General features: G+C 38.8%; 3 protein-coding genes across 4 annotated transcripts in view; 2 read left to right on the top strand and 1 right to left on the bottom strand.

Moving 5' to 3' along the window:
- LOC144643653 (alpha-L-fucosidase-like) overlaps positions 1-24,826 on the top strand; it is a 29,306-nt gene that overhangs the window by 2,545 nt on the left and 1,935 nt on the right. For both annotated transcript variants that reach the window (XM_078502971.1, XM_078502972.1), the window contains exons 3-7: positions 256-362; positions 1,135-1,265; positions 1,984-2,114; positions 2,746-2,846; positions 3,272-3,404. In XM_078502971.1, coding sequence (XP_078359097.1) covers positions 256-362; positions 1,135-1,265; positions 1,984-2,114; positions 2,746-2,846; positions 3,272-3,404 — 603 coding nt within the window. The remainder of the gene's footprint in view (positions 1-255; positions 363-1,134; positions 1,266-1,983; positions 2,115-2,745; positions 2,847-3,271; positions 3,405-24,826) is intronic.
- LOC144643655 (melanocortin receptor 4-like) lies at positions 8,394-10,618 on the bottom strand. Its single transcript, XM_078502973.1, has one exon. The coding sequence runs from the start codon at positions 10,141-10,143 to the stop codon at positions 9,232-9,234; it is 912 nt and encodes a 303-aa protein (XP_078359099.1). The 5' UTR covers positions 10,144-10,618; the 3' UTR covers positions 8,394-9,231.
- LOC144643656 (uncharacterized) lies at positions 20,104-21,995 on the top strand. Its single transcript, XM_078502974.1, has 2 exons — positions 20,104-20,555; positions 20,882-21,995. The coding sequence occupies exons 1-2, from the start codon at positions 20,364-20,366 to the stop codon at positions 21,407-21,409; spliced, it is 720 nt and encodes a 239-aa protein (XP_078359100.1). The 5' UTR covers positions 20,104-20,363; the 3' UTR covers positions 21,410-21,995.

The raw sequence follows: 24,826 nt of genomic DNA, 5'->3' as shown, positions 1-24,826 counted from the left end.
AATGTATGTTACTCCACAATTACACTTGCCTTTGTAGATGACGTGTGACGGGTGTGTGGTTTTAGTATATGCCGATAAAACATGGATCTACTATGTAAATCATTGGACCAGAAATTTCTTGTTGTAATTAGGGCTCTTCTCCTAAACATAAAGAAATTACAAGCACCTTATTAAATTATTATTATCCCACATTTAGCACATCTTATATATGTTAAACAGAACTGTTTGCCCGATTGGCTTTTGCCTTTCATACAGATATGTAGTGCTGACCAGTAAACATCATGAAGGATGGACAAACTGGAGATCCAATGTGTCGTGGAACTGGAACTCTGTTGACAATGGACCTCACAGGGATCTTGTGGGTATGTTCATCAGGTGCATGCAATAACATGTTATAATTCTAAAGAGTGAATGGTATTTTGAATGTCAACAGGAAAACAGCAAGACAATAGCTAGTTGATTACACCCTTTTCCATCTATGCCAACTCTCCGGCCCGGGTTATCTGAGAGTCATCATATATCTCCCAGTCTCCTGTATGGATCACCAGATCTCTTGGATATGAAAGAAAAGTGCTTACAATATGTGTTTTCACACTTATTTTGACCAATTTGGGGAATTTCCTTTTTAGATATATATTTGATGGTATTTGTGATTGACTCAGCGAGCTCTAGGTTTTCACTCCGTTTTGGGGGGAAGAAGCTACCTTAACCTTATCTCCGAGATTTTGATTTTCTTAGGTTGGCATCTCTGTTTTTGTCATAAAAACAATGTATGATACTGTGAAGATACATTCTGATCTGACCCTTGGCAATTAATCACTGATGTTTATCAGCCAGTTAAGACTTTCATGAAATTTTAAATAGTAAAATATTTTCTGCATACATTAATTCATCAAGCTTAGTCATTTTGCTGCCTGTAGTTTTATCAGTGTGCAAATGTCTGATTCCTGCTGGCCTTTAACATTTTGGTAAATAAATAAATAAAAATGTTATTTAATCCTTTAAACCAGCTGGCATCATCATCTATAAATTTGCACGTGTCAGTTGTATAATTCAAGGCTCAAGATTTCATGTTTATATCATGATGCCAGAAGTGATTGAAGTCAGTGAATTTTTCATCTTCCTATATTTTAGATGAGCTTGCCCAAGCCGTCCGACAGAATACTAATCTGGTATTTGGATTGTATCACTCACTTTTTGAGTGGTTTAATCCTTTGTACTTAAAAGACCAAGCTAACAAATACCAGACTCAGGATTATGTTAAGGTTGGTGTTTCTTTTTCATGTCTTGTTACAGCAATGAAGTTACAGTATTTATTAATAAAACTATTGGTGTTCAACCAGGAAGTGTTTTTACTGTATACGTAAACATACATACATAATAATGTATACATACTTTATTTAATGTAGGTTAAAATAAAGGCAGCCAGAGGCTGATGTGGACCTACATAAAGCTACAAGACATATTGTAAAGAATTAGGCTAGAAACATTATCTAAATACAATTGTCAAATATAATTTGCATGTGTCAGTCTGGCTTTTGGCCTTTGAGTGTCATTTTCCTGAGGTAAATTATTCTGAATCTGTCGAGAACTAAAGGTGACAGATTTTAGCAATTTTTATAATCAAATTCACATAAATTTCTGGATTGATTAAATTTGAAACACTCTCAGGCTTGTGTTTGAATAAAAAGGTTTTCAACATCAATCTTACATTTCCCTTCACTAGCAACCCTGTTAGTTAAACCCTGCTCTGAGATAAAACCTTTTGTATTCATTGAGTTTCTTTTTACGTATCACACATCAACTGTATTGTACATACTACCGGTTGATACTTTTTTCTACTAATTCATTACCCAGTGGTTACAAAAAAAGAAATGTTGTGGTGACTTAGGCCATTTTAAAAATACATTTCATGATGTACGTTTCTTGTCAACTGCTCATTTAATTAATCTTTTTTCTCAATCACAAATGTTTACCTTTTAGGAAGTGCTTTTACCTGAACTGTATGACTTGATAAACACATACAAGCCAGAATACTTGTGGTCTGACGGGGATGCGGGACCAGACACATACTGGACAAGCAGAGAATTCCTTGCCTGGCTTTACAATGAAAGGTGACAGCTCAAGAAAATTGATCTTGTATCAATTAGTATCTTGATTAAATTAAAGACCGAGGAATTCTAATGAGCTCACCATATTGTAATTATGTGATTAGAGCAGTTTCCAATTGAATGTCCTAAAACCAAAACCAAAGGAATTACTCTGGACAATCACAAAGGACACAGGCAATCTAGTCAGCCAATCAAAACTCAAAGCAAATACATGTCGCAGGCCAAAACGTGGCAAAATGTGCATGAGCAAGTCATTTGGTTTGGTTTTGGTTTAAGTTATGATTGCCTGAAAAAGTGGTGCAAGATTTTTAACCAATCACTAAAAGCGTAGTAATGCAAAACCAAAGCAAATGTGAATTACTTTGACACTCAAGTAAAAACCACTGTCACAACCAGCTGATGTAATTATTTTCAGTGCTAACTCATCATGTTGATGATGATAATTTATTTATATATCACTTATTCCAGAATTGCCCGCTCAATTATTTAGCACTTTACAAAAAATTAAATTTTGAGTTACAAGTTGATACAAAAGGAGGATTGGATGTTTAAAGTATGTAGTACTACATGCTTACCAAAAAAATTACCTATGTTTGCAAATGCAATTTTATTTTTTTGTCAACATATTTTGTAGCCCTGTTAAAGACACAGTTGTAACAAATGACCGTTGGTGTAACAATGGATGCATGTGCCATCATGGCGGAGTGTTTACATGCAGTGATCATTATAATCCTGGTATGTTTCAAGTTTATCCTCTAATGCTATTACTGATTGACTTTGTTAATTATATGGCAAACTGGTCCATAATAAAAAGCAGAATCAGGAGTTGTTCCCTGAGCGGTCCAAATTTGCAGATTATGTTGACTGCTAAGATGGACTGTTTATGATTTAATTTCACCGATTTACATTAAGGGTGTTGTACAGAAGGATACTATTTGCTTTTATGAAAGTTGCTTGTTCGTCACTTTGCTCCGACCAAGGGCTAACGTTCGAAACACATCAGCTTATTAAAAAAAATTCGCTACGTCAGTTTATTTCATTTCGCAACTTCAACTAAGTATTGTTTTTTTTTCATGCAAGCTAATGGTAAAATTCCAGGGGGTGATCATATCTTTGGACATATTTCACGTCAGTAGTGATGTAGATGTGTTGTTCCTCAGGCAAACTCCAGAAACATAAATGGGAAAATGCAATGACAGTAGACAAGTTATCATGGGGCTACAGACGTAATGCGGACATCATGGATTATCTGACTATTGAGGAGTTGTTATATCAGCTGGTATCTACTGTCAGGTTAGACAATATCACATTTTCAAGCAATTCTTTCTTAATGGACACCTCTATAAGACGGACATCTGCTGTTGTTCCCTTCCTTGACGTTTTTCAGTCATTTTATTGTAACTAAACTCCCTATAAGACGGACACCTTTCTAAAACGGACAGTTGGAGCTGGTCCCGTCGATGTCCGTTTTAGAGTGAGTTGACTAGAGTCCTTTATTCACTGGTATACGTGCTTAGGGCCCTCTGATAACCAATCAGGTTTAAGAATTTCATTATAGTTTTAATGAGTTTATTTTGAAGGTTGGCATCATTGTTTTATCTGTAAGTTCTTCTCCTATAATGATTTCTTCAATTTTAAGTTTTGTATAGCAGGTATTGTTTTTCAATTCATTGTCTGTAAAACGCCATTGAATCAATGGAAAATGGCGCTATAAAAATGTTAGCATCGATCATCATCATCATCATTTATTAGCCACTTTAGTAGAATTGATAATTTACAGCAATAACTGTGGAAGGTAGGGCAGAAGACTTTCAAGAAACTACCAGGCTTACAGGGGAGGGCACCTCGGTTAGCAATTAGTGTGGATGTGCGGCTAGGTCAATTCAGACTTAAAAATTCATTTTTTTTTAAAAAAAAAAGTAGAAAAGCTAGTCGAACCAGTGATCGATATTAAGAGAGAATTCCAAATTTTAAGACCCTGGTAAAGTATTGTAAACAGCTTAAGAATTTATGTTTTGTTTTTTTCATCCTACCGCTAGACTCTATCCGCCGATTTTGCGCACTCCAGGCTTTATTAGAACTTTCTTCTCCCTTAAAAGAATTGCGAATGCCCTTCCTTCAGTCGACTGGGTTCCTGCAATATTTTCCCGGACCGTTTATTATCAAAATAATTAACAGATCGTATCCAAGGAAATGCATCGTGTGCTTTTTATTATGGGTTACGTCATTTCACGTGCAATGTGCGGTTAAACTAGCCAGTTCTTTAGTAATTAGCTGATTATTCTTATAAAGAAAATATCCGATACATATATATTTACAAAACAAATCTAGTTAAAACGACGATTCTGCCTCTTTGACTTGTCACTGATAAAACCAGTCACTAACTCATTCTTATTTGATCAAAGTTGATTAAAACACAAATATTTGTTCCTTATATTACTGTTGTGTGGGTTATTAGCTTAAACATAAAAAGATGATGTTTAAACCATTTGCTTTTCTTCTATCCAAAAAACACACTACAATAATTCAAGCCTTCAAATAGTTCCATCAATGCCTGGGCGTTAGTTGCTGCTCTCTTCAGTCTCGCTGTTTGCTGCAACCTGACTTTGAAAATGTTATGTGCGGGCTGCAAACAAAGGGAGCAGCTTCCTCTCCTTTAAGGTAAGCTATAAATGCGGGCTCCGTATAAGGCAGGTCCGCCATGCTATCTTGGGATATATCACTGAACTCTTCCAACACGCGTTGAACGTATGCGCGAATTTTCTGCGGCGTGAATAACAGCGCATTTACAACAGCATTCAACACACAAAGACAGTGGTGATGGATCTCTCTTTTCCCCTTCACCTCTTTTGTAGCTGATGTGTTCTTAAGAGTTTTTGCGACAATTTCGCCAGACAACTCTTGGCGAGGAACTTCTGTGAATCTCTGGTCAACATTCTCTGTTCTGCAATCCGCAATGGAGCCTCTTAAGATCAGTTCTTCCACTGGTGGTGGTTGTATGTTAATTCTTCTTTTGATTCTTTTCTTGCTTGTTGATGTGCTTTTCTTTCCTTTGTAGGCCTTCTTGTCGTTGGTCTGTTGAGTTGTGCTCTTGTTACCGCGAGTTTCAACAATATCTGATTTTCTTTGTGGGCAGCACACACCTTGCACTGTTTCCTCGCCTTTTATGTACGCTATAAATGCGGAATCCGTGTACGGCTCGGCGACGGTCTTATCTCCGTAAATGTCATTAAAAGTTTTCAACTCGCTATGAACGTAAGCGCGAACTTTCCGCAACAAAGATATCACCGCATTTGTCAAAACAAAAGGTATAAATAGAAAAGTGATAATGAACAAATTGCGAAGGACAGACTTTCCGCTTTTCATCTTTGTATCCATCCGTCTCGAACTCTGAACAAATTTAGTTCAGTCGTTTGTGACGACATTCCATTTCGTCTGTTCCGTCATTTGTCTTGCGCGTGCTGCACGCGCGAGTCCACGCGCGCGCTGCTGAAAGAGAACGCGCTTTCGTGTCACGTGCCTAGACACGTGACACGAGGATATGTGGGGCTTTTCTGCATTCCTGTGCCGTAACAATTATTCGAATTCCTAATGTAAGATTCCTGTGATTTGCAACATTACATTGATTAGATCACATTGTTGAGTAAAGCAACTAACAACAGATTAAATACAGACTTGTGTGAACGTTCTTGAAACGAAAGATCTCACTTTTTGACAGTTTTCCGTAATGTGTAAGATTACGGCCTCATGCAATATCTTTATAGGACGAATTCGTTCATTCGTTCATCACTATTTTCGCAACTTTTGCAGAGAAACAACAACGGAAAGTCCAAAAGATAAATGTAACCATAACACCAGAAAAATCTGACGATCATATTGAGCGAATTAAGATTTCAGTTTACATGGGAAGGGTTGCATTTGGCCCTAGCGCTAGCATCATGCTACCTCTTCGATAGAATGATCCTAGCACTAGGTTCATCCCTTCTCATGTAAATCCCCATCCACACTTTGCGCATTTAGAAAAACTCGGCCTGAATACAAGCTGCAATTAGTGTAAATCCGTTGCATCGTGTCACGTGTCTAGTCATGTGACACGAGAATATGTGGTGGCTTTTCGCATTCTTGTATTCTTTCATGTAAGGCACCATCTAAATTCATGATGTAAGATTCCCGATGTAAGATTCCTTGTAGTCAGGTCGGTTAGCGTAAAAATCGTTACCGGCGTGATAAAAGCACCAATTTTTGCATGCGGCCTCCTTTCTATACCTTATTTAAGTTTATCCGTGGCTCCATCCGAATTTTTTTATTTTTTCTTGAAATTTAAACAAGAACGTTTTTAACTCATTTGCATATATTTATAAAAGCTGTTCCGCAATGTCCTTTCGTAAGCGATCGATTAGATTTTGTGATAAAAGCCCCAATTTTTGCATGCAGCCTATTTTCGATACTGGTTTTAAGTTTATCCGTAGCTCCATCCAATTTTTTTTTATTTTTCTTGAAATTTAAACAAGAGCGTTCTTAGCTCATTTGCATAAATTCATAAGGGCTGTTCTGCAATGTTCCCTTTCGTAAGCGGTCAATTAGACTTTTTCAGGGGGTGTCCGTCTCTTTTTTGCACAGGCATTTATTAGAGTACCCGATATTTATTACCCATAAGGCAAATTGAAGAGAAAACCACGCGATTTTCAAGTTCCCTTACCCTAGCATCCCACGCAGTCGTTTCTACCGACAAAAGAAAAAAATGCGGCGGCTTAAGGCTTGCAAAATTATCTGTAATATCCTAGACAGGGGTGGATCTAGTGGCGTTGGATTGGGCGGCTAGCCACTTCTTTGACCCAAAAAGATAACATAAGACATGAAAAATATAAGGAGAGTGAAACTCGATAAGGTGTAGAAATCGTGGTTCTGCTAAAATTAAGTCCGGTGAAGGGATATTTTGCACAGCGTCAGTACAAGTGTCCTAGATTGAACGCCCGTCTTGTGCGTTAAAGAAAAGCATTGTCCGTCGGTGGCATCTTGTCAGTGAACGTTCTTAAGACAGAAAAGTTAAATCCTAGTTTGGTTAAGAGACAAGGACGAACTCTCTTTGTCATAAACGATAATAACCAGCCGTTCAGTTTTTCGGAAGTGCTCACAGTCTGCATCAAGGGACTCAATCGGATGGGAGGCTAAATAGGCAAGTGTTTCTGTTTCCTCTTTAAAAATGCCTGTCCTTTCTCCTAAAACTGGATGTGGTGTTACAACCAGACATAGCGTGGAACAATGGCAGAGAGCTTTCTAGGTACCGATGGAGGAATCGTAACTGGTGGTATACTCATACCCGGTTGGTTTTCAGTTGGAAACTGGAGGAGACTGATGCCGGTACCATGAAAAGAGCTTTTTGAAGGTGGTCTAAGGCACCAACAGTGAACAGACCTTTAGCAGGCAGGCAGGGGATACAACTCCGTCTTCGTCAAAGTGCTCGCACATGGCTTCTGCAATCCACTCGTCAAGCTGTGTGACCCGGTCATGGGAAATAGAAATTCCCAGCTGGTGTAAATGCTGGATGTTCCGCTTGCATCTCGTCAATCTGTGTGTGTTCAAGGCAATCAGTAGACAGGCAGAGGCGGTTCACGCTCCTAAAAGTGCCTTGTTTCTGTATCGGATTCCTTTTATTTTTTTCTTAGTGTTGTAGACAATAGGCTGCCAACGGTAAGGCATGCTTGGGACTCGTGCTTATCTTTGAGGTTTTGAGGCTAGATGGTAACAAAGCTTCTTGACTATTTTCTGGAAACGATCTATTAAATTTATATGCCTCGTGGCTGAAAATGTATTTTCTTATTTTTGAAGCTGCCTTGACCAAAATTTGTGAGTCCTCTGTGTAATCTCGTTTCTTCAAGGCTTCTTTAAGCATATTCCGCATCCCTCGGCGGCCACAAACGACAAGCGCATAATTAACCATAATAAACATTTTAGAATACTGCATCTAAAAAATAAAATGTTAGCGAAAACTTAAGCAATGTCTTTAATTTATATATATTTTTGCAACATTTAAGCATAAAACTGCAAATTACTTACGGAGAAGAGAAATATTTCCTTCTGTCCCACTTTCATTGAATCGATTCAAAATGGCGTGGAAGCGGTGCTTGAGAGTTTGTACGTGGTCAAAATGTTTAGCAAATTTTGCAAATTGCAGGAAAAATTTCAGGTGGAGCCACAGATAAAATTATTTAATAGTCTTTAAAGAATCATTCTGCAAATTTTGGTGCTTTTATCAACCGTGTAACGATTTCTCCAAAAATTTGCGCTAAGCGACCTGACTATTGGTAATTACCGTAACATGCAAAATGTACAGTAGTCTCTCTCGTTGTTTTGCTACACTTAAACTTTTGAACGTGAAAGCTCCGAAAAAAATATCAGAAATAGTGGAAAGCAAAAGAGTTGACTGCTATGAAATACTGGGGACATGTCAGTAACCAGTGAATATGCAAGGTTATACGCGCAAGCGTTGTAACTTTAATAAGTAGAAACTTAGTCGTGTTCTATTTGAAATCTGTGAATCTGATTGGTTGTTCCAATGGCTGATAGAAATGCCCGTGAAGCGAAGCTTCTTTTAGGGGTTAAATAAAAAGCTTGATAAACAAATTATGTCTGTTAATTATGTCTGTTAAAATATGCTCCATCATGGATGATTCTCAATCGTTTCTGTGACAGTTTAATGAGTTTTCCTTTTCAAAAATGATTCTAACATGTTTATTTACAAGCAATAGTCCTTTATGTCTTGACATAAGCACGCACATGTCATGATTAAACTGCCCGTTTGGAGTAAAGCCAGCCCCAAAAGCTTGCCAGTTGCTCGTTTCAGTACGTATGAGTAAGTTATATTATTCAAGAATTTAGGGCCTTGGTTTGGCAAAGATGTACATTAAAATTAACGTCTCTTGATTTTACTGATAAGAAGTTTAAAATGAAAGGGAATACTTAGTCCTTGAAAAATTCAACTGATGCGGTCTAGTCTAAATCAGATGCAGTTTGATCAATCTGAAGTAAATACTACATCTCAAGAATTTCTCTTAACATACGACCTTCAGGCGTAGACTATAAAAACTATGTTGGTCGTACTTAACTTTAAAATACAGTATTAACTTCCTGTGCAGCGAAAAAGCGTTCTGAATTTATTTTTAATGATTTGACGGATTTCCGTCATTTTCCAACCGAAGACTATCGGGTTTAACGAAGAGTTCAGCATCATTAAAACAGTGGTAAGCTGTACAGTCCCTTGTAAAACGACACTCGGACCTGAAACTAGCAACACAGTCAAGGCAATAAGGTATGGAAGATAACACACTTTAAATACGACAAAAACGTACAATGTTTTGATGGCTAAGTTCTTGCTACGAGCCAAGTTTAAGTTGCTCGTCACCTGAGCTTGGCTGTTGATACTCGCCTGGTGACGCCGAGCCACAAAATAAACTTTCATGTAAACGATGCTGAGTAAAAGCATTAAGACGTAACCACAAACGACCATAACTATCTCGCCAGCTTGAAAGAAACAGAAGACTGTTATGAACACAGATGACAGCGTACAAACCCACACACCAGCCACCAGTATTACAACTCGTTTTGGAGTAACGAGCTCATTGTATCGAAGATGCAGAGTAATAGCGAGGAATCGATCCACACCGATGAATGTTACCAACTGAAAAGACACCACCACAAGTGAAGCTGACAGTATGAAGAACACCATTAGAATCTCATGGATATTTTCGCAGCCATAACTTTGCCGAATTCCGGCGATGACTGCAATATACAATGGGTGGCCAAGTACCCCAACGCTTAGATCCGTAGCAGCTAAACTTTGCATCAGAATTCTTGATGTCGTTGGAATAGATGAAGCTTTTTGAAGTGCGTAAATCATCGCCATATTTCCCACAATCGCTGTCAAAGACAGTAAACCGTTCAGAATACACATGCTGGCATAGAGTTCGTCCAGGTCTTCAGCTTTGGCGTAAAACTTACGAACCTCGAGACACAGCTCGAATGTTACTCCCATTTGAAACGCGTTGTCAACTTTTCGAACGCGTAATTACGAGGCGTTATCGCGCGTTAACGTGTTCAAGTTGCAGTATTAGTAGTTTTAATTTATTCCGGCAAAACAAATAGTCGGCGTTCTGCCTTCCTGTCTCCAATTGAAAATTCAACAGATCTGCTGTTAATTTTATGATCCAGCTGCTCCTTTTGGAAATTTCTCAGATTTTGCGTCTTATTTTCAACAATGTTTTTGGTAGCCTGAATTTCAGACGTCTCTGTCTGGTCGCCTGCTCCCGAGAAGAGACGTCTTCTCTTCTCGAAAGCAGGAGACCAGAGAGAGATATTTAAGCAACTAAACTTCGTTTTTTACTGTTTTAGTTTGCCTCCAATTATCGGACAATTCTCAAATGTCATTTAAAAAAACATCTTCATCTACATTTATATTAGTCCGTAAAGACGTGATACATCGCACCAACTTTTCTTAAAAGTAGATTAGAAATTTGAAGCTGAAAAAAATAAAATAAATAAATAAAAAATAATAAAAAAAAATAACGTGTAAAAATTTAAGAAAAATTAACTTAAGTCCTATTTTCCAGCTTTATATAATAACTTATTTAATAATAAGTTTGCTAAAAAAGCTGGACGATTGTTAAAACGCGTTGTGACGAAGATAACTCTAGGGAAAGGTAACAAGACAGCAGAATTGTTAAAAGACATAATGTAATGAAGTATTTATCCAAGATAATTTGTTAGAAGGATAAAGTTGCTGCAGGGTCTCTTAAATATGTAAAATTTGATTTCAATTAGAAATTGATAAAAAGCTGGGCAAAAATCGATCTTCATTTGTTTTCTGAGTTTTAATTACCCCAACTGATCTTTCTTTTCGGTGAAATGTTTATTTTTTATCCGTAGTCATCCAAAGGTCTTATGCTGACTGGCGTATGAAACTAGGTAAAGATAATTCAAAACTCTTTGCTTTTATCGTATTGGTTTTCGTTTTTACCGAATGGTAATGAGGTGTAGTGATGATTCGCGAACTTGAAGTGACGTGTTTCCGTCACTCGTTCACTCCATTGTGATATTAAACCGCAACTAATTCATGCATTTAACCGTGAACGTGCTGACAGAAAGGTTCTTTAAAACGCCATTCAGCACATGTCAATCAAAAACAAATTATCCTACAGCCTCGTTCCCAGGGTATGACTCTTTCAGGAAACATAGGTTGAACTTTCACAAAACAAATCGAAAGAGGATAAATTACACTTATCCTCTGGTGATAAAAGAGAATAGAATTCGCTCTACGACGCCGTAGAGCATACACTATCAATGACCCATTCACGTAAGAAAACATTCAAACGCAAATGAAGTGAGATTGTGACATTACTGCTAGAAGCTATAAGCTAGATGCAGTAACCCTTACCATATGACGCGTTTTAGTAAACACAACATTCATGCTGCACGATTTTGTTTCGCATGACATTGTCTTCGTGTCACGTCATCCGTTTTTCATCTTTTTGAGTCGTGCAGAAACGCGCATCTTTCTATCAAGTTTTATTCGCTGCTCAAAATAACGCTATATATACGTGCTGACAGAAAAGTTAACATATTCACAAAACAAATTTACCTAATGCTTAAAAGGATCAAAGGTTACACTTAAATATTTTTGTGATGAAATAGAATTCGCGCTACGAAGCCTGAGAGCACGAACCATCAATGACACAATTCCCATGGAAAAATAAAACATTCAAAGGCACATTATTGAACGCTTATTTGAAGAAGAAAAACTATCAATGACCCATTCACGCAAGAAAACATTGAAAGGCAAATTAAGTGAAATTGTGACAATACTGATAGCAGCTATGAGTTACATGTAGTTAAAGTTAAAAATTATAACGCTCACCATGTGACGTGTTGTAGTTAACACCACATCCACAGTACGTTTTTGTGTCGCGTCACGTCACCTCGTGTCACGTCATCTGTTTTTCATCTTTTTGAGTCGAGCAGAAACACGAAGTGCTCGGGCGTATCTTTCTCTCAAATTCTATCCGCTGCTCAAAAATAACGCTATACGTGCTGACAGAAAAGTACAGATATTTACAAAACAAATTTACTTAATGCTAAAAGGGTTCAAAGGTAATACACTAACCGGTAAATATAAATATTTTTGTGGTGAAAACTGAATAGCGCTACGACACCTGAGAGCAGGAACCATCAATGACGCAGCTCATGTGGAAAAATAAACATTCGAACGCAAAAGAAATGAGATTGCATTACTTTGTTGGACACTTATTTAGAAAAAAAAAAATGCGAAGGTCGGCACTTCATCGAATTACCAAATTACCATGAGGTTGCTCGAAGAGCCTTTGATTTCACCTAGTATCTCCTTCCTTTGCTAGCAATATTGACTCAGTAACCGGATCCAATTTATCACACTCTCTGTTCGGGTAAAGTTACAACGTTCGCGCGTATTACCTTGCATATCCACTGGTTACAAAGATAAGATAAGATAAGAAACTTTATTTAAGTGTCAAAGCCTTATAGCCTGGAAAATAAAACCATACTAATTAGGGGACACTGCTAAAAAAACTAAAAGCTACACTAATACTAAATATAAATACAATAAAAATATATATAAGTCATATAAAAAATGTTATTATAATCTATGGTGTAAAAAATGTTAAAATCTAATAATAATGTTTTGACTTGAGAGGCACTAAGTGCAGCATAGGATGCATCCCTTACAGCCGCTGTCCATTAAGGGAGTTATATCTTTTTTGCGAATACGGTTTGTGAAAGCCTGCAGAGTCTTGGGTGATCTGTCAGCCGTAGAAAGTTTTCCCCATAGTTTGGGTCCTACATAACGCAAAGAGTGCTTTCCATAAGTAACAGTGTTGTATCTAGGAGTAGAAAAATCTGATTGTCTCAGGTTATACGTGGAATTATGCTCGTTAAAAATGTTACAGATGCTATTTGGACATAATCTATGTTTAACTTTATACATGAGAATACATATGTCCTGTAAACGCCTGTTCGCTAGCGTTGGCAACTTGGCTCTCTCCAGTAGATCAGTATAACTAGCATGCTTGTTCTTGTAAACGGCCCTCAAGCCCCTTTCCTGTAGTCGTTCAAGTTTGCGTGCATCGCTAGCTCTACAAAAGTGCCACACTAGGTGACAATAAGTAAGGTATGGTAGTACAGCTGACTTGTATAACTGAAGTTTGGCCTTAGTGGGGATTAAGTTCCTTAGTCGCATTAGTACGCCGATTCTCTGACTTGCCTTTATGCAGGCTGAGCTAACGTGTTCCGAAAATTTCAGTTTGGAGTCAATAGTTACCCCTAAAAGCTTAAGAGTATCTGCGGTCTTAATTTTCTGATTGTTAGTATAGATCACTGCACTAGTGCCTGAGTCAGTTGTCTTGCTGCAGCCGATGCTTAACGTCTGATATTTCTTTAGGTTTCCGGCCAGCAAGTTTGACTCGTACCACTTTGTTGCCTGATCCGCACTTTCACTAAGCTTAGATGTAACCTCCCCTAGATCATGACCACTGTGGTAAATTTGATGATCGTCAGCATACATAGATGGTCTGGTTGCTAAGCACAAGGGGAGGTCGTTCTGAAAAATGTTCCATAGTAACGGCCCCAGGGCAGAGCCCTGGGGACAGCCTCTATTCACCAACCTGTACGAACTGACTTGGTTGCCCATTTTGACACGATTGTATCTGTCACCTAAGGTAGCTTTTCAGGAGTTGTAAGTCCGTCCTGGAAACCGTATGCTTTAAGCTTACTCAACAACAATGGTGGGTGTAGGGAGTCAAATGCCTTTGACATGTCAGTGGAAAGAATGTTCACGGCAAGACTCTCGTCCCTTGCCCTCTTCCATGCCTCGATCAGGGAGATCAAGGTAGTTTCACAGCTGTGATGTTTACGATATGCAGTTGAGTTTTCATACATACAGGAGTCAAAACCTGCGGCTATCTGATGACACACCAGTTTTTCCAGAACTTTGTTTACACATGGAAGGATGGTAATTGGCCTGTAGTTCTCTTTAGAAAGCTTGTCCTCTTTTTTGTACACCGGGGTCCAGTCCCCTTTCTTCCAAACACTGGGCCACACACTGTTACTTAGACACGAGTTGAAAAGGGTAGTGAGTGGTTTGGACAACTGCTGCGCTCCTATTTTCAGGGCTTTAGATGGAATACCGTCACTGCCAGTAGCTTTGTTTGTGTTCAGCGATTCAAGAACAGCGAGGACCTGCCCTTGCGTAACAGGTTTTATTTCGATGTTTTGCGTCGAGATTCCGTACTCCTGTTGGATCTTTTGAACACTGGGGTGATCTTTGAAATCTTCCATTGAATTACGCTCAGCTGCCGCACCTCCTATTCCGTCTGCTAACGTAGCAAAATGTTCTACTAGTACTTCCGCAACTTGTTTTTGATCTTTTATCACATTTCCATTCACATTTAAATGAATATTTTCTCTTTCAGTGCAGCCCTTTGTACTTAAGAAAGGTTTGAAAGTCTTGAAAAACGCCTTTGGGTTGTTTTTCAAGTCCTCTGTCTTTTTCCTCCAATACTCCTTGATCGCTGTCCTTCTCTGTTTAGTTGCCTCGTTCCTAGACTTTCGTCTAAGATCCCAGTTTTCCGGTGTCTTGTTTTTTAAGTACCTTGCCGTGGCCTTTCGTTTGACCCTGATTGCTCTTTTCCATTCGGATGTCATAAATGGAACGTCCTTGTCACGCACTCTCATTCTTTTCACAGGTGCCACTTCATCCAGTATGTCATTAAGGTGATTCCACTGAAATAGAAGGAGTATTAAAAATTTTCTGAAACTTGGTCCAGGTTACAATTATGTTATGAGCATTAAAAAAATGAAATAAAAAATGGGGGTCACCGCGCTAGTTTTTGTGTAAAATGGATGGGCATTTTAGTAAATATACGACCCGCGAGATATATATTAGGAACCCTAGTAATCCAAATGGGGATCGCTATTGTTTCCAGAAAAAAATCATTTTGCATTAAAGAACTAGTCTAGTTCAACAAAAAGGACTTTTATCTTATATTAAAAACTATTCTTATTGTACAGGAATTAAGATAATGAAAGAAATTTAAGATTTTGCTCCGTGCGCACGTTAACGGCACTACCTAAAAACGTGTTTTTTACGGCATTAAAATTAAAATATCTCAATGTAGAATTTTAAACTTTTTTTTAAATCGCGATATATTGTAGACAACAGTTTGACATTTAAATTAATGCATTAAAAAATGGGGGTCACCGTGCTCGTTCAAGAGAAAACGACCATTTATTTCCCTACCGAGCTTAGCCTGAAGGGAATCTCGTAGTGTTCTGTGTGCGCGCGCGCTCGTGCGCGCGCTAAATGACGCGAAAACTTATGCGCAGAAAGGATGCGCAATGCAATACCGTGGAATCACCTTAATTAGCAGATTACAGACATGTACTTGATCGTCAACTTCGTCAAACAATTGCCCTATGTGCCAAGGTGACGAGGACAAAAGCTGCTTGTAAACATCAGAATCAAAGTTCTTGTAACTTCTGAAAGTGATAAATTTAGGTTTGTTTGGATTTATTTTCTGCTTTAAGACTCCATAGATGAGGGCGTGATCACTCAGGCAGGGATAGTAGTTGCCAGAGCACCGAAAGACTTCAGGTCTGTTGCTGAGTAACACGTAATAATAATAATAATAATAATAATAATAATAATAATAATAATAATAATAATAATAATAATAAGAACTTTATTTAAGTGTCTAGTCTTCTAGCTAGCCTTAAGCTTACTAATCGGGGACACTGTTTAAACTAAAATATAATATAATATAAGACTCTTTGTTATTGTTGTTCCGCGCTTTTCGATCCTTGTCGGCTTTTTAATTAGGCACTGAAAACCTTGTTCGATTTCTAAATCCAATAGTAATTTGCCCTCAGCTTTGTCAGGCCGCATTCTATCCAGATTCAGGTCGCCAATAGCTACTACAAAGTTGCTTTGTAAACTTGCCCAATTGCAAACTTCACTGAGTTCTTTTTCAAGTAACAGTTGGTATTCACCGCACAAAGCCCTCGGGGGACGATAAATACCGATAATTACCATATTGCCTGTTTCTGTCTTAACCTCAAAAGCAATAATTTCCAATGTTTTGAAATTCTTGTCGAGCTTAAGCCGTTTCTTACTGAGTGATGTTGATATTAGAGCCATAATTCCACCGCCGCCTTTCTTCCTGTCATTACGATAAAGGGAATAACCCGGTATAGAAAACTGAGCATTCGGGTAGCTTGCGTCAATCTTTGTTTGATTCGCTAACAAACATTATGTGAGCGCGAATTGTCTTGATAGTACTCCTGAGTTCTTCGAATTTGTTTTGAATGCTGTTAATGTTCAGATGGGCAATTAAAAGATCCTTACCGTGGTATCTCCTTAAAAGTTCTAGCTGGGCGTTATCTAGCTGCCGGTTTCGCTCCCAATAGATTTCGCACCGTCCGAGTTCGCTCCCACCTTATACCGCGTTCGCACCCAGTGTGACCGAGTTCGCTCCCTGGTATGAAGGAAGTATGACCGAGTTCGCTCCTAATAAAAACCGAGTTCGCACCCATGTAATAACTTTGGTTGAAGTTAATACCAAATCACACTTTGAACATAAACGATAATTTCTAGACGATTTCTATAAGCTTAACTTAAATTCAGTTGAGCGTACGCTAGCATATTGAAATTGTAGTTTGTGATTCTAAGGTTTTACTACCTTATTCTGTGTTTGAAAGATAAAACTTGTAACACTTCTTCCTCTTATACTCTGCTTTAGTTCCTTATACTCCTCTTCGACAAACTGAACTGCATTAAGCTGGCTGTTAGGCTTCTATCGTAAACATGGTCGCCATATTGAATACGAAACAGTGGAACCCAGGCTTTCATGAGACTGAAAGCTTAAGTACACTCCCGATAACTCGAACCTTCAAGGGTTTTAGACTACAGCACACTGTTTGTTTTGACTTGTCATGTATTGACAGACATGGTTCGAGTTATCGAGGGTAAAATTCTATAGAAAATGACCTGAAGGGAAACGAAAGTTGGTTCGAGTTAGCGGAAGATTCGAGTTATCGAGGGTTCGAGTTACCGAGGGTAAAATTACAGTAAATAAGGGAAATCCAGGGGAAATCGATTTTGGTTCGAGTTAGCGCGAGGTTCGAGTTAGCGAGGGTTCGAGTTATCGGGAGTCAACTGTATTTTCTTTCAATGAATTAAACTTTCTAGATACCAAAGCGAATGAATTAAAAGATGAATCAAATTGAAATTCTCGTATAAACCAAAAGAACGAAAAAATCCCGCCTTCGCAAACTTGGCCGCTTTCTTGAGCCTAAAAGCTGAAGTTTTCCCTCTGATTTACTAGTAGTAAAACCTTAGCTCGTCTGAAAGCTTAATTTCTCAAGCTTTGTTATCATAATAGATTCTTAAGCGTTCGCGGACTTTTATTGATGTAAAGTTTTATTTAAAACACCCACTTAGCTCGTTTGAGTGTGTTTACTCAAAACTATAAAATCTCACCTTTGCTTGACACAAAAGCTTTATTCAAAATGCGCTTGCATTTATTGCGTTGAAGCACATAAAACAGAAGAACTACAAAATCAGTTGCGACCTTTTGACCGCCACGTTAAATTCACACTGACACTTTTTAACCAACATCCCAGAGTGATTTACTCAAAACTCTTAAAAGGTTAGATTGAAATGCGCGTGTCGCGCGTGCCTTAGCAATGAAACACAGAAGCAATATAATACCTTCGCAATGCAATACCTTCGCTCGACACAAAAGCTTTATTCAAAACGCGCTTGCCTTTAAATAGCAATGAAACACAGGCAGTATAATGAAAAAAATCTCACCTTCGCTAGACACAAAAGCTTTATTTAGCAATGAAACACAGAAGCAGCATAATGAAAAAAAATCTCACCTTCGCTCGACACAAAAGCTTTATTCAAACGCGCTTGCCTTAAAGAGTTGAAGCGCATAAAACAGAAGAACGCCAGAATCAGTGACGAGCTTTTTGACGGCCACGTTTATTTTCATTCTGACAACTTTGAAAATCAAAATTCTAGAGTGATTTACTCAAAACTCTAAATAGGTTAGTTTAAAACGCGCGTGTCTTAGCAATGAAACACAGGCAGTATAATGAAAAAAATCTCACCTTCGCTAGACACAAAAGCTTTATTTAGCAATGAAACACAGAAGCAGCATAATGAAAAAAAATCTCACCTTCGCTCGACACAAAAGCTTTATTCAAACGCGCTTGCCTTAAAGAGTTGAAGCGCATAAAACAGAAGAACGCCAGAATCAGTGACGAGCTTTTTGACGGCCACGTTTATTTTCATTCTGACAACTTTGAAAATCAAAATTCTAGAGTGATTTACTCAAAACTCTAAATAGGTTAGTTTAAAACGCGCGTGTCTTAGCAATGAAACACAAAGGACAATACAATGAAAAAAAATCTCACCTTTGAAAGCCAGCCCACTACTTCATTAGTATTACATGTAATTATTAGCACGTCTAGTGCCTTAACAAAAGAAACGAAAAAATCTCGCCCAGGTGATAACTAACATTAGTTAAACAACACATCAACATAACATTAAGATGAATTTAATGTGATCCTAATGAATATATTAATTATACGTAGTCGAGTATTTAAGGACCGGTAGGCTGATTGAACATTCATTAGATCATTGATCAACATTCGAGAATCTCTCACGGCAAAATCAACTTCACGGCAACGAATCATCATCTGAAAATATTCATCAACTCGACATGGCTTCTGTTAGCGACGATTGTATCTTTTGTAAGGAACCCGTTCGTGAAAGGCAGCAAGGAGTTCAATGCGATGGTTGCTCAAAATGGAATCACCGGACATGTAATACCGGTAAGTACCATCCCAATCCTTTTTTTTTTTGTCTTTTCGCGGACCACTGTTACATCCTTTAAGTGAGTCATGAGTCAATAAGTGAAGATGATTGTTACAAAAAGGGAGATTTTTATAAATTACCGGTTTTTATAATCAATTGGTCTGCTTGCGGTTTCAAATAGAGTAATAGAGGTTACTTATCATGACTAACATGATTAACTGACCACGTAATTTTTCACACTATATCTTGGTTAAATCTTAGCTTTAATGCTAGTATGGTAATAAAGGAGGGTGTAAAAGGGGTGGTTAGGGTTTCTAAAGAAGATTGGAGTCGAATTAAACCAAGAAATTTGTCACATTATTTTTCTATACCTTGGCTAAATCTTTGTTTAAATGCTAGAATGCTTAAACCTGGGGTCCAAAAACATACCTTAAAACTTATCTAAGTCACGATAATAATAGAATGATTAAAGAAGGGCGATGGGAGAGTCTAGTGTAAGTCTTCCTTTAGTAAAATCTGTCCCCGTGTGTTTTACAGGTATTTCTCAAGAGGCCTATCGCACTGCTGTGCGGGAAGGTGCTGACATCACTTGGTGTTGCGCATCCTGTCTCGGAGACCCCGTTGCTGAGAGCACTATGAACGGAGAAACGTCAGCGGATATCCTCGTGTCCGAAGAGTTTAACCCGCCTTTGGACTCCTCAGCAGACCTATTTGAGCAGTCTATGGAGGTTGCTGAATCCGTCACCTCAGAGCAAGAGCAGTCTATGGTACGTTATTCTACTTTAGTTGTATTTGAAAAATCTGACATGACTTTTTTTTATAGAACATTGCTAAAAATATGAAACAAAATGTTTATAATGAATTAAAATATTCAAGTACGTTAAGCGGGTTTGAAAGCCTTTATTTATGAAGTCACCAAAGAAAAGAAAACCTATCGTCAGCAGCGGCAAGTCTTTAAGTTCTCCATTAAATGTTGATTTTATTTCTCCTAGGATACATCGTACGCCGCCGTCTTTGATCAGTCTATGGAGGTCGCAGAAGCCGTCACCTCAGAGCAAGAGCAATCTATGGTACGTTATTCTACTTTAATTGTACATTTGAAAAATACATGACTTTTTTATAGAACATTGCTGAAAAAAACCCCAAACAATATGTTTATAGTGAATTAAAAAAATTCAAGTACGTTTGAAAGCCTTTATTTATGAAGTCACCAAAGAAAAGAAAAACTATCGTCAGCAGCGGCAAGTCTTTAAGTTCTCTGTCGTCAGCCATTTAACCAGCTGCTTACGATAAATGCATTTGTCCGGAGTGGCGAGTACACCAAACAAGTCCCCCTGGTGTTCGTAGTCATGTCTGGCAAAAAAAAGAAGGATTATAAAGCTGTCTTCGAGGCCCTCGCCCGCATTTTACCAGTCTCGCCTGACGTGAAAAGAATCACAGTGGACTTTGAAATGGCATTGTGGTCAGCGCTTCGCGTCGTTTTCCCGTCGGTCAAAATCAAGGGCTGCTTGTTCCACTTGACCCAAGCTTTATGGAGAAAGGTATGTTATATTATACAAACTAATACACCATTTAAATCATCGCACTGAAATTCTTACACCAACGACCTTTTAATTCATGAAAATTGTGCCTGACGGATATGTTGATCGTCGATACGTCGATTATAATATTAACACCCGAACACTAAATTTCATATTTGTGTTATTATTGACCACGCGATTTAATTGTAAAGTATTCTTCAAAGTCAAATTTTGTTTGATAAACTAAAAAAAATTCAAGAAAGTCAAGATAATTTGATGTAAATCACAACAGTGATTTAGATCAAATTATTAATTAGAATTCTTTTTCCCTTGTTGTTATTTTTCAGGTTCAAGAACTAGGCCTGCAAACCGTATACAATTCAGACCAGGGAACCCACGATTTAATAAGGAAAATGATGGCCCTTCCCTTCTTGCCAGCAAAGATAATCAAGCAGTCCTTCCAGAAGCTGAAGAGAAAGGCGACGTCAGATGCGCTTAAGAAGTTCGCAAAGTACGTGGAGAAAACCTGGATCAAAAGCACCACCTGGCCACCAAAAAGCTGGTCCGTCTACATGCAGTCCATCAGGACAAACAACGATGTTGAAGGTTGGCACAACGGGCTGAACAGGAGAGCGCAGGGCAAGAGTCAACTGCCATTCTACATGCTTATCACACTGCTGCACGAGGAAAGCCGGCTGACGACACTTCAAATCAGGATGGTATCCGAGCAGAAACTACGCCGCTACCAAAGGAAGACTTACCGCCAGCTGCAGGCCAGAATTTTCAGCTTGTGGGATCAGCACAAAAACGGGGAAAAGACAGTCAAGCAGCTGCTGACGGCGTGCTCCAAGCTGCACGGACCACGCACCGAGTAGTCACTCGTGACTTTGTAGCCTTGTGGCTCGGTCACGCAAAAAAACGGTTCCTTTAGGAGCCACCAAATATATAAAAGTCATGATCAACAATTGGTTTGTGTTTTGTAGTCTGTTTTTTGGGCTGGGTACTCTATTAATCTGTCCACAACTGTTTGCATACAGTATTTCAACCGACCGGAAACAACATCTTACGTTGCTGTTTCCGGTCGCCCCAGATCTCGCGTCCGTGTCTTAAGTTTCAAAATGGCTGCGACTGAAAACTCGGTTAAGAAGGCTCGAAAAAGTTAGATACGAACTCGAAAATGGTGGGTGCGAACTCGGTCATACTAGGGAGCGAACTCGGTCACACTAGGGAGCGAACTCGGTCACACAGGGTGCGAACGCGGTATAAGGTGGGAGCGAACTCGGACGGTGCGAATTCGATTGGGAGCGAAACCGGTAGAATTCATCCGCAATAATTTCCTCGTCTTCGGACAGTAGCATTTCGCCAGCATTTTCTTGTACTAATCTCTCTTGATCACTTTCCGGTGGATTGATTGCCATTATACTGGATAATTCCTCTCCTTCCGAGTCTTCTACGAAGAAAGAATCATTCAATGGCGGAAGAGCACAGGTAAGGCAACACCATTCAATGTCAGGCCTTTCTAAATAGTATTGAAAGATGGGACGAGACATTGGAAGACATTTGGCGTGCGACCATTTATTACAGTTGATGCACAAAATGGCATCCTGGTTGTTTCTTACTGCTTTCTGACATTCCCCGCAAGGATATTTCGGTGAAGATTTCGTCCCCTAATAGGTCCAGGATTAGTTGCTATATCGCCACAAGACAGCAAGTGTCTGTCCAAGTTAAAACTGCTTGTCCCTTTGGCCGTGTATTGCAATCTACTTGACAGGAAACGTTTGCCACGATGTTTAAACCTGCAATTTGGATAAACAGTCGGGTTGCAGGTCAATCCCCGCACAAAAGGCAGTGTCGAGCCCTTCAGCAGGGCGGTAGAAACTTCTTCCTTCCTTGAGAGGACATTTTCTCGAAAAAACAGGTAGAACAGTAGCTAAAATTAGTAAAAGTTTTAGCGAGCATGCTATGATGCGTCCGGCCGCCATGATACATTTCCCCTGCGTTTTATAGCAGTCAACCCTTTTGCTTTCCACCATTATATTTTTCGGAGCTTTCACGAGTCAAAAAGGAAGGCGAATTTACACTAATTACAGCTTGTATTTAGGGCAAGTTCTACTAAGTGCGCAAAGTGTGGATGGGTATTGGATTAAGGTCTGTGTATTATGTTTTTTAGGCCCTATTTACATGAAAAGAATATTCCTAGTGCTAGAAGTATTCTATCTGCGAGGTAGAATAATCCTAGCACGAGGGCTAGATGCAACCCACTCGCACGCATGTAAACTGAAAGCTTAATTCGCTCAATATGATTGTTAGATTTTTCTGGTGTTATGGTTACGTTTATTTTTGGACTTCCAGTTGTTGTTGCTTAACAAAAGTTGCAAAAACAGTGATGAATAAAAATGAACGAATTCGTCGTATAAAGATGTTGCATGAGGCCGTATCCTTACACATTATGGAAAACTGTTAAAAGTGATCTCTTTCGTTTCAAGAACGTGCTTTATTCATAAATGTAACCTAATCAATGTCATGTTGGAAATCACAGGAATCTTACATTAGAAGTTTTAGGAATTCTTACACAGGAATGCAAAAAAGCCCCATATATCCTAGAGTCAAGTGTCTAGGCACGTGACCCGAAAGCACGCTCTATTTTAGCAGCGCGCGCGTGGACTCGCGCGTGCAGCACGCGCAAGACAAATGACGGAACAGACGAAATGGAATGTCGTCACAAACGACTGAACTAAATTTGTTCAGAGTTCGAGACGGATGGATACAAAGATGAAAAGCGGAAAGTCTGTCCTTCGCAATTTGTTCATTATCACTTTTCTATTTATACCTTTTGTTTTGACAAATGCGGTGATATCTTTGGTGCGGAAAGTTCGCGCTTATGTTCAAAGCGAGTTGAAAACGTTTAATGACATTTACGGAGAAAAGACCGTCGCCGAGCAGTACACGAATCCCGCATTTATAGCGTACATAAAAGGCGAGGAAACAGTGCAAGGTGTGCGCTGCCCACAAAGAAAATCAGAGATCGTCGAAACTGGAGGTTACAAAAGCGCAGCTCAACAGACCAACTACAAGAAGGCCTACAGAGGAAAGAAAAGCACATCAACAAGCAAGAAAAGAAATAAAAGAAGAATTACAATGCAACCACCACCAGTGGAAGAACTGATCTTAAGAGGCTCCATTGCGGATTGCAGAACAGAGAATGTTGACCAGCAAGAGTTATCTGGCAAAAATGTCGCAAAAGCTCTTAAGAACACATCAGCTACAAAAGAGGTAAAGAGGAAACGCAAGATCCATCACCACTGTCTTTGTATGTTGAATGCTGTGGTAAATGTGCTGTTATGCGCGCCGCAGGAAATTCGCGCATACGTCCAACGCGTGTTGGAAGAGTTCAGTGATATATCCCAAGATAACATGGCGGACCTGCCTTATACGGAGCCTGCATTTGTGGCTTATTTAAAAGGAGAGGAAGCTGCTCCATTTCTTTGCAGCCCGCATATAACATTTTCAAGACCAGTTTCAAGAGATTTGAAGGACATTGCAGCAAACAGCGAGATTGTAGAGAGCAGCAACTAACGCCCAGGCATTGATGGAACTATTTGAAGACTATTGAATTATTGTAGTGTGTTATTACGGATTGAAGAAAAGCGAGTGGATCAAACACTATCTTTATATGTTTAAACTAATAACCTAAACAACAGGAATATAAGGAACAGATATTTATGATTTTATCATTTTTGATCAATTTAAAATGAGTGAGTGACTGGTTTTATCAGTGACAACTGACTCTATCGTGTAGACAAGATTTGTTTTGTAAATGTTTGTCAGATATTTCCTTTATAAGAATGATCAGTTAAGTAGTAAAGAGCTGGCTACGTTTAACCGCGCATTGCACGTGAAATGACGTATCCCATAATAAAAAGCACACGATACATTTTCTTGGAGACGATTTGTACATTTCAGTGTTACTTTATTTGATAATAAACGGCCCTGGAAAATATTACAGGAACCCATTCGACAGAAGGGAGAACATGAATAATTCGTTAAGGGTAGAGAGGAGTTCGCAAGGAAAATGAGAGTCAGGGAGGTGCTAATGAGCCTAGAGGGCTCAAAATCGGCAGAAATAGAGTTTAGCGGTCGGATGAATAAAACAAAACATAATTTTTTTGCCGAGAGTGAGGACAAGTCAAGGACGATTGTTCATATTTTCCCTGACCGTCCATTGAGATACCATTTGTTTAACACTTCACAGCCGTCTATTTAAAGTTACTACGCTCGCACGTATGACCTTG

This window comes from Oculina patagonica, chromosome 2, assembly GCF_052425735.1.
Source record: "Oculina patagonica isolate OP01 chromosome 2, crgOcupat, whole genome shotgun sequence".
NCBI lineage: Eukaryota > Metazoa > Cnidaria > Anthozoa > Scleractinia > Oculinidae > Oculina > Oculina patagonica.
The sequence above is the reverse complement of the archived record's forward strand: the minus strand, read 5'-3'. Positions and strand labels throughout refer to the sequence as shown.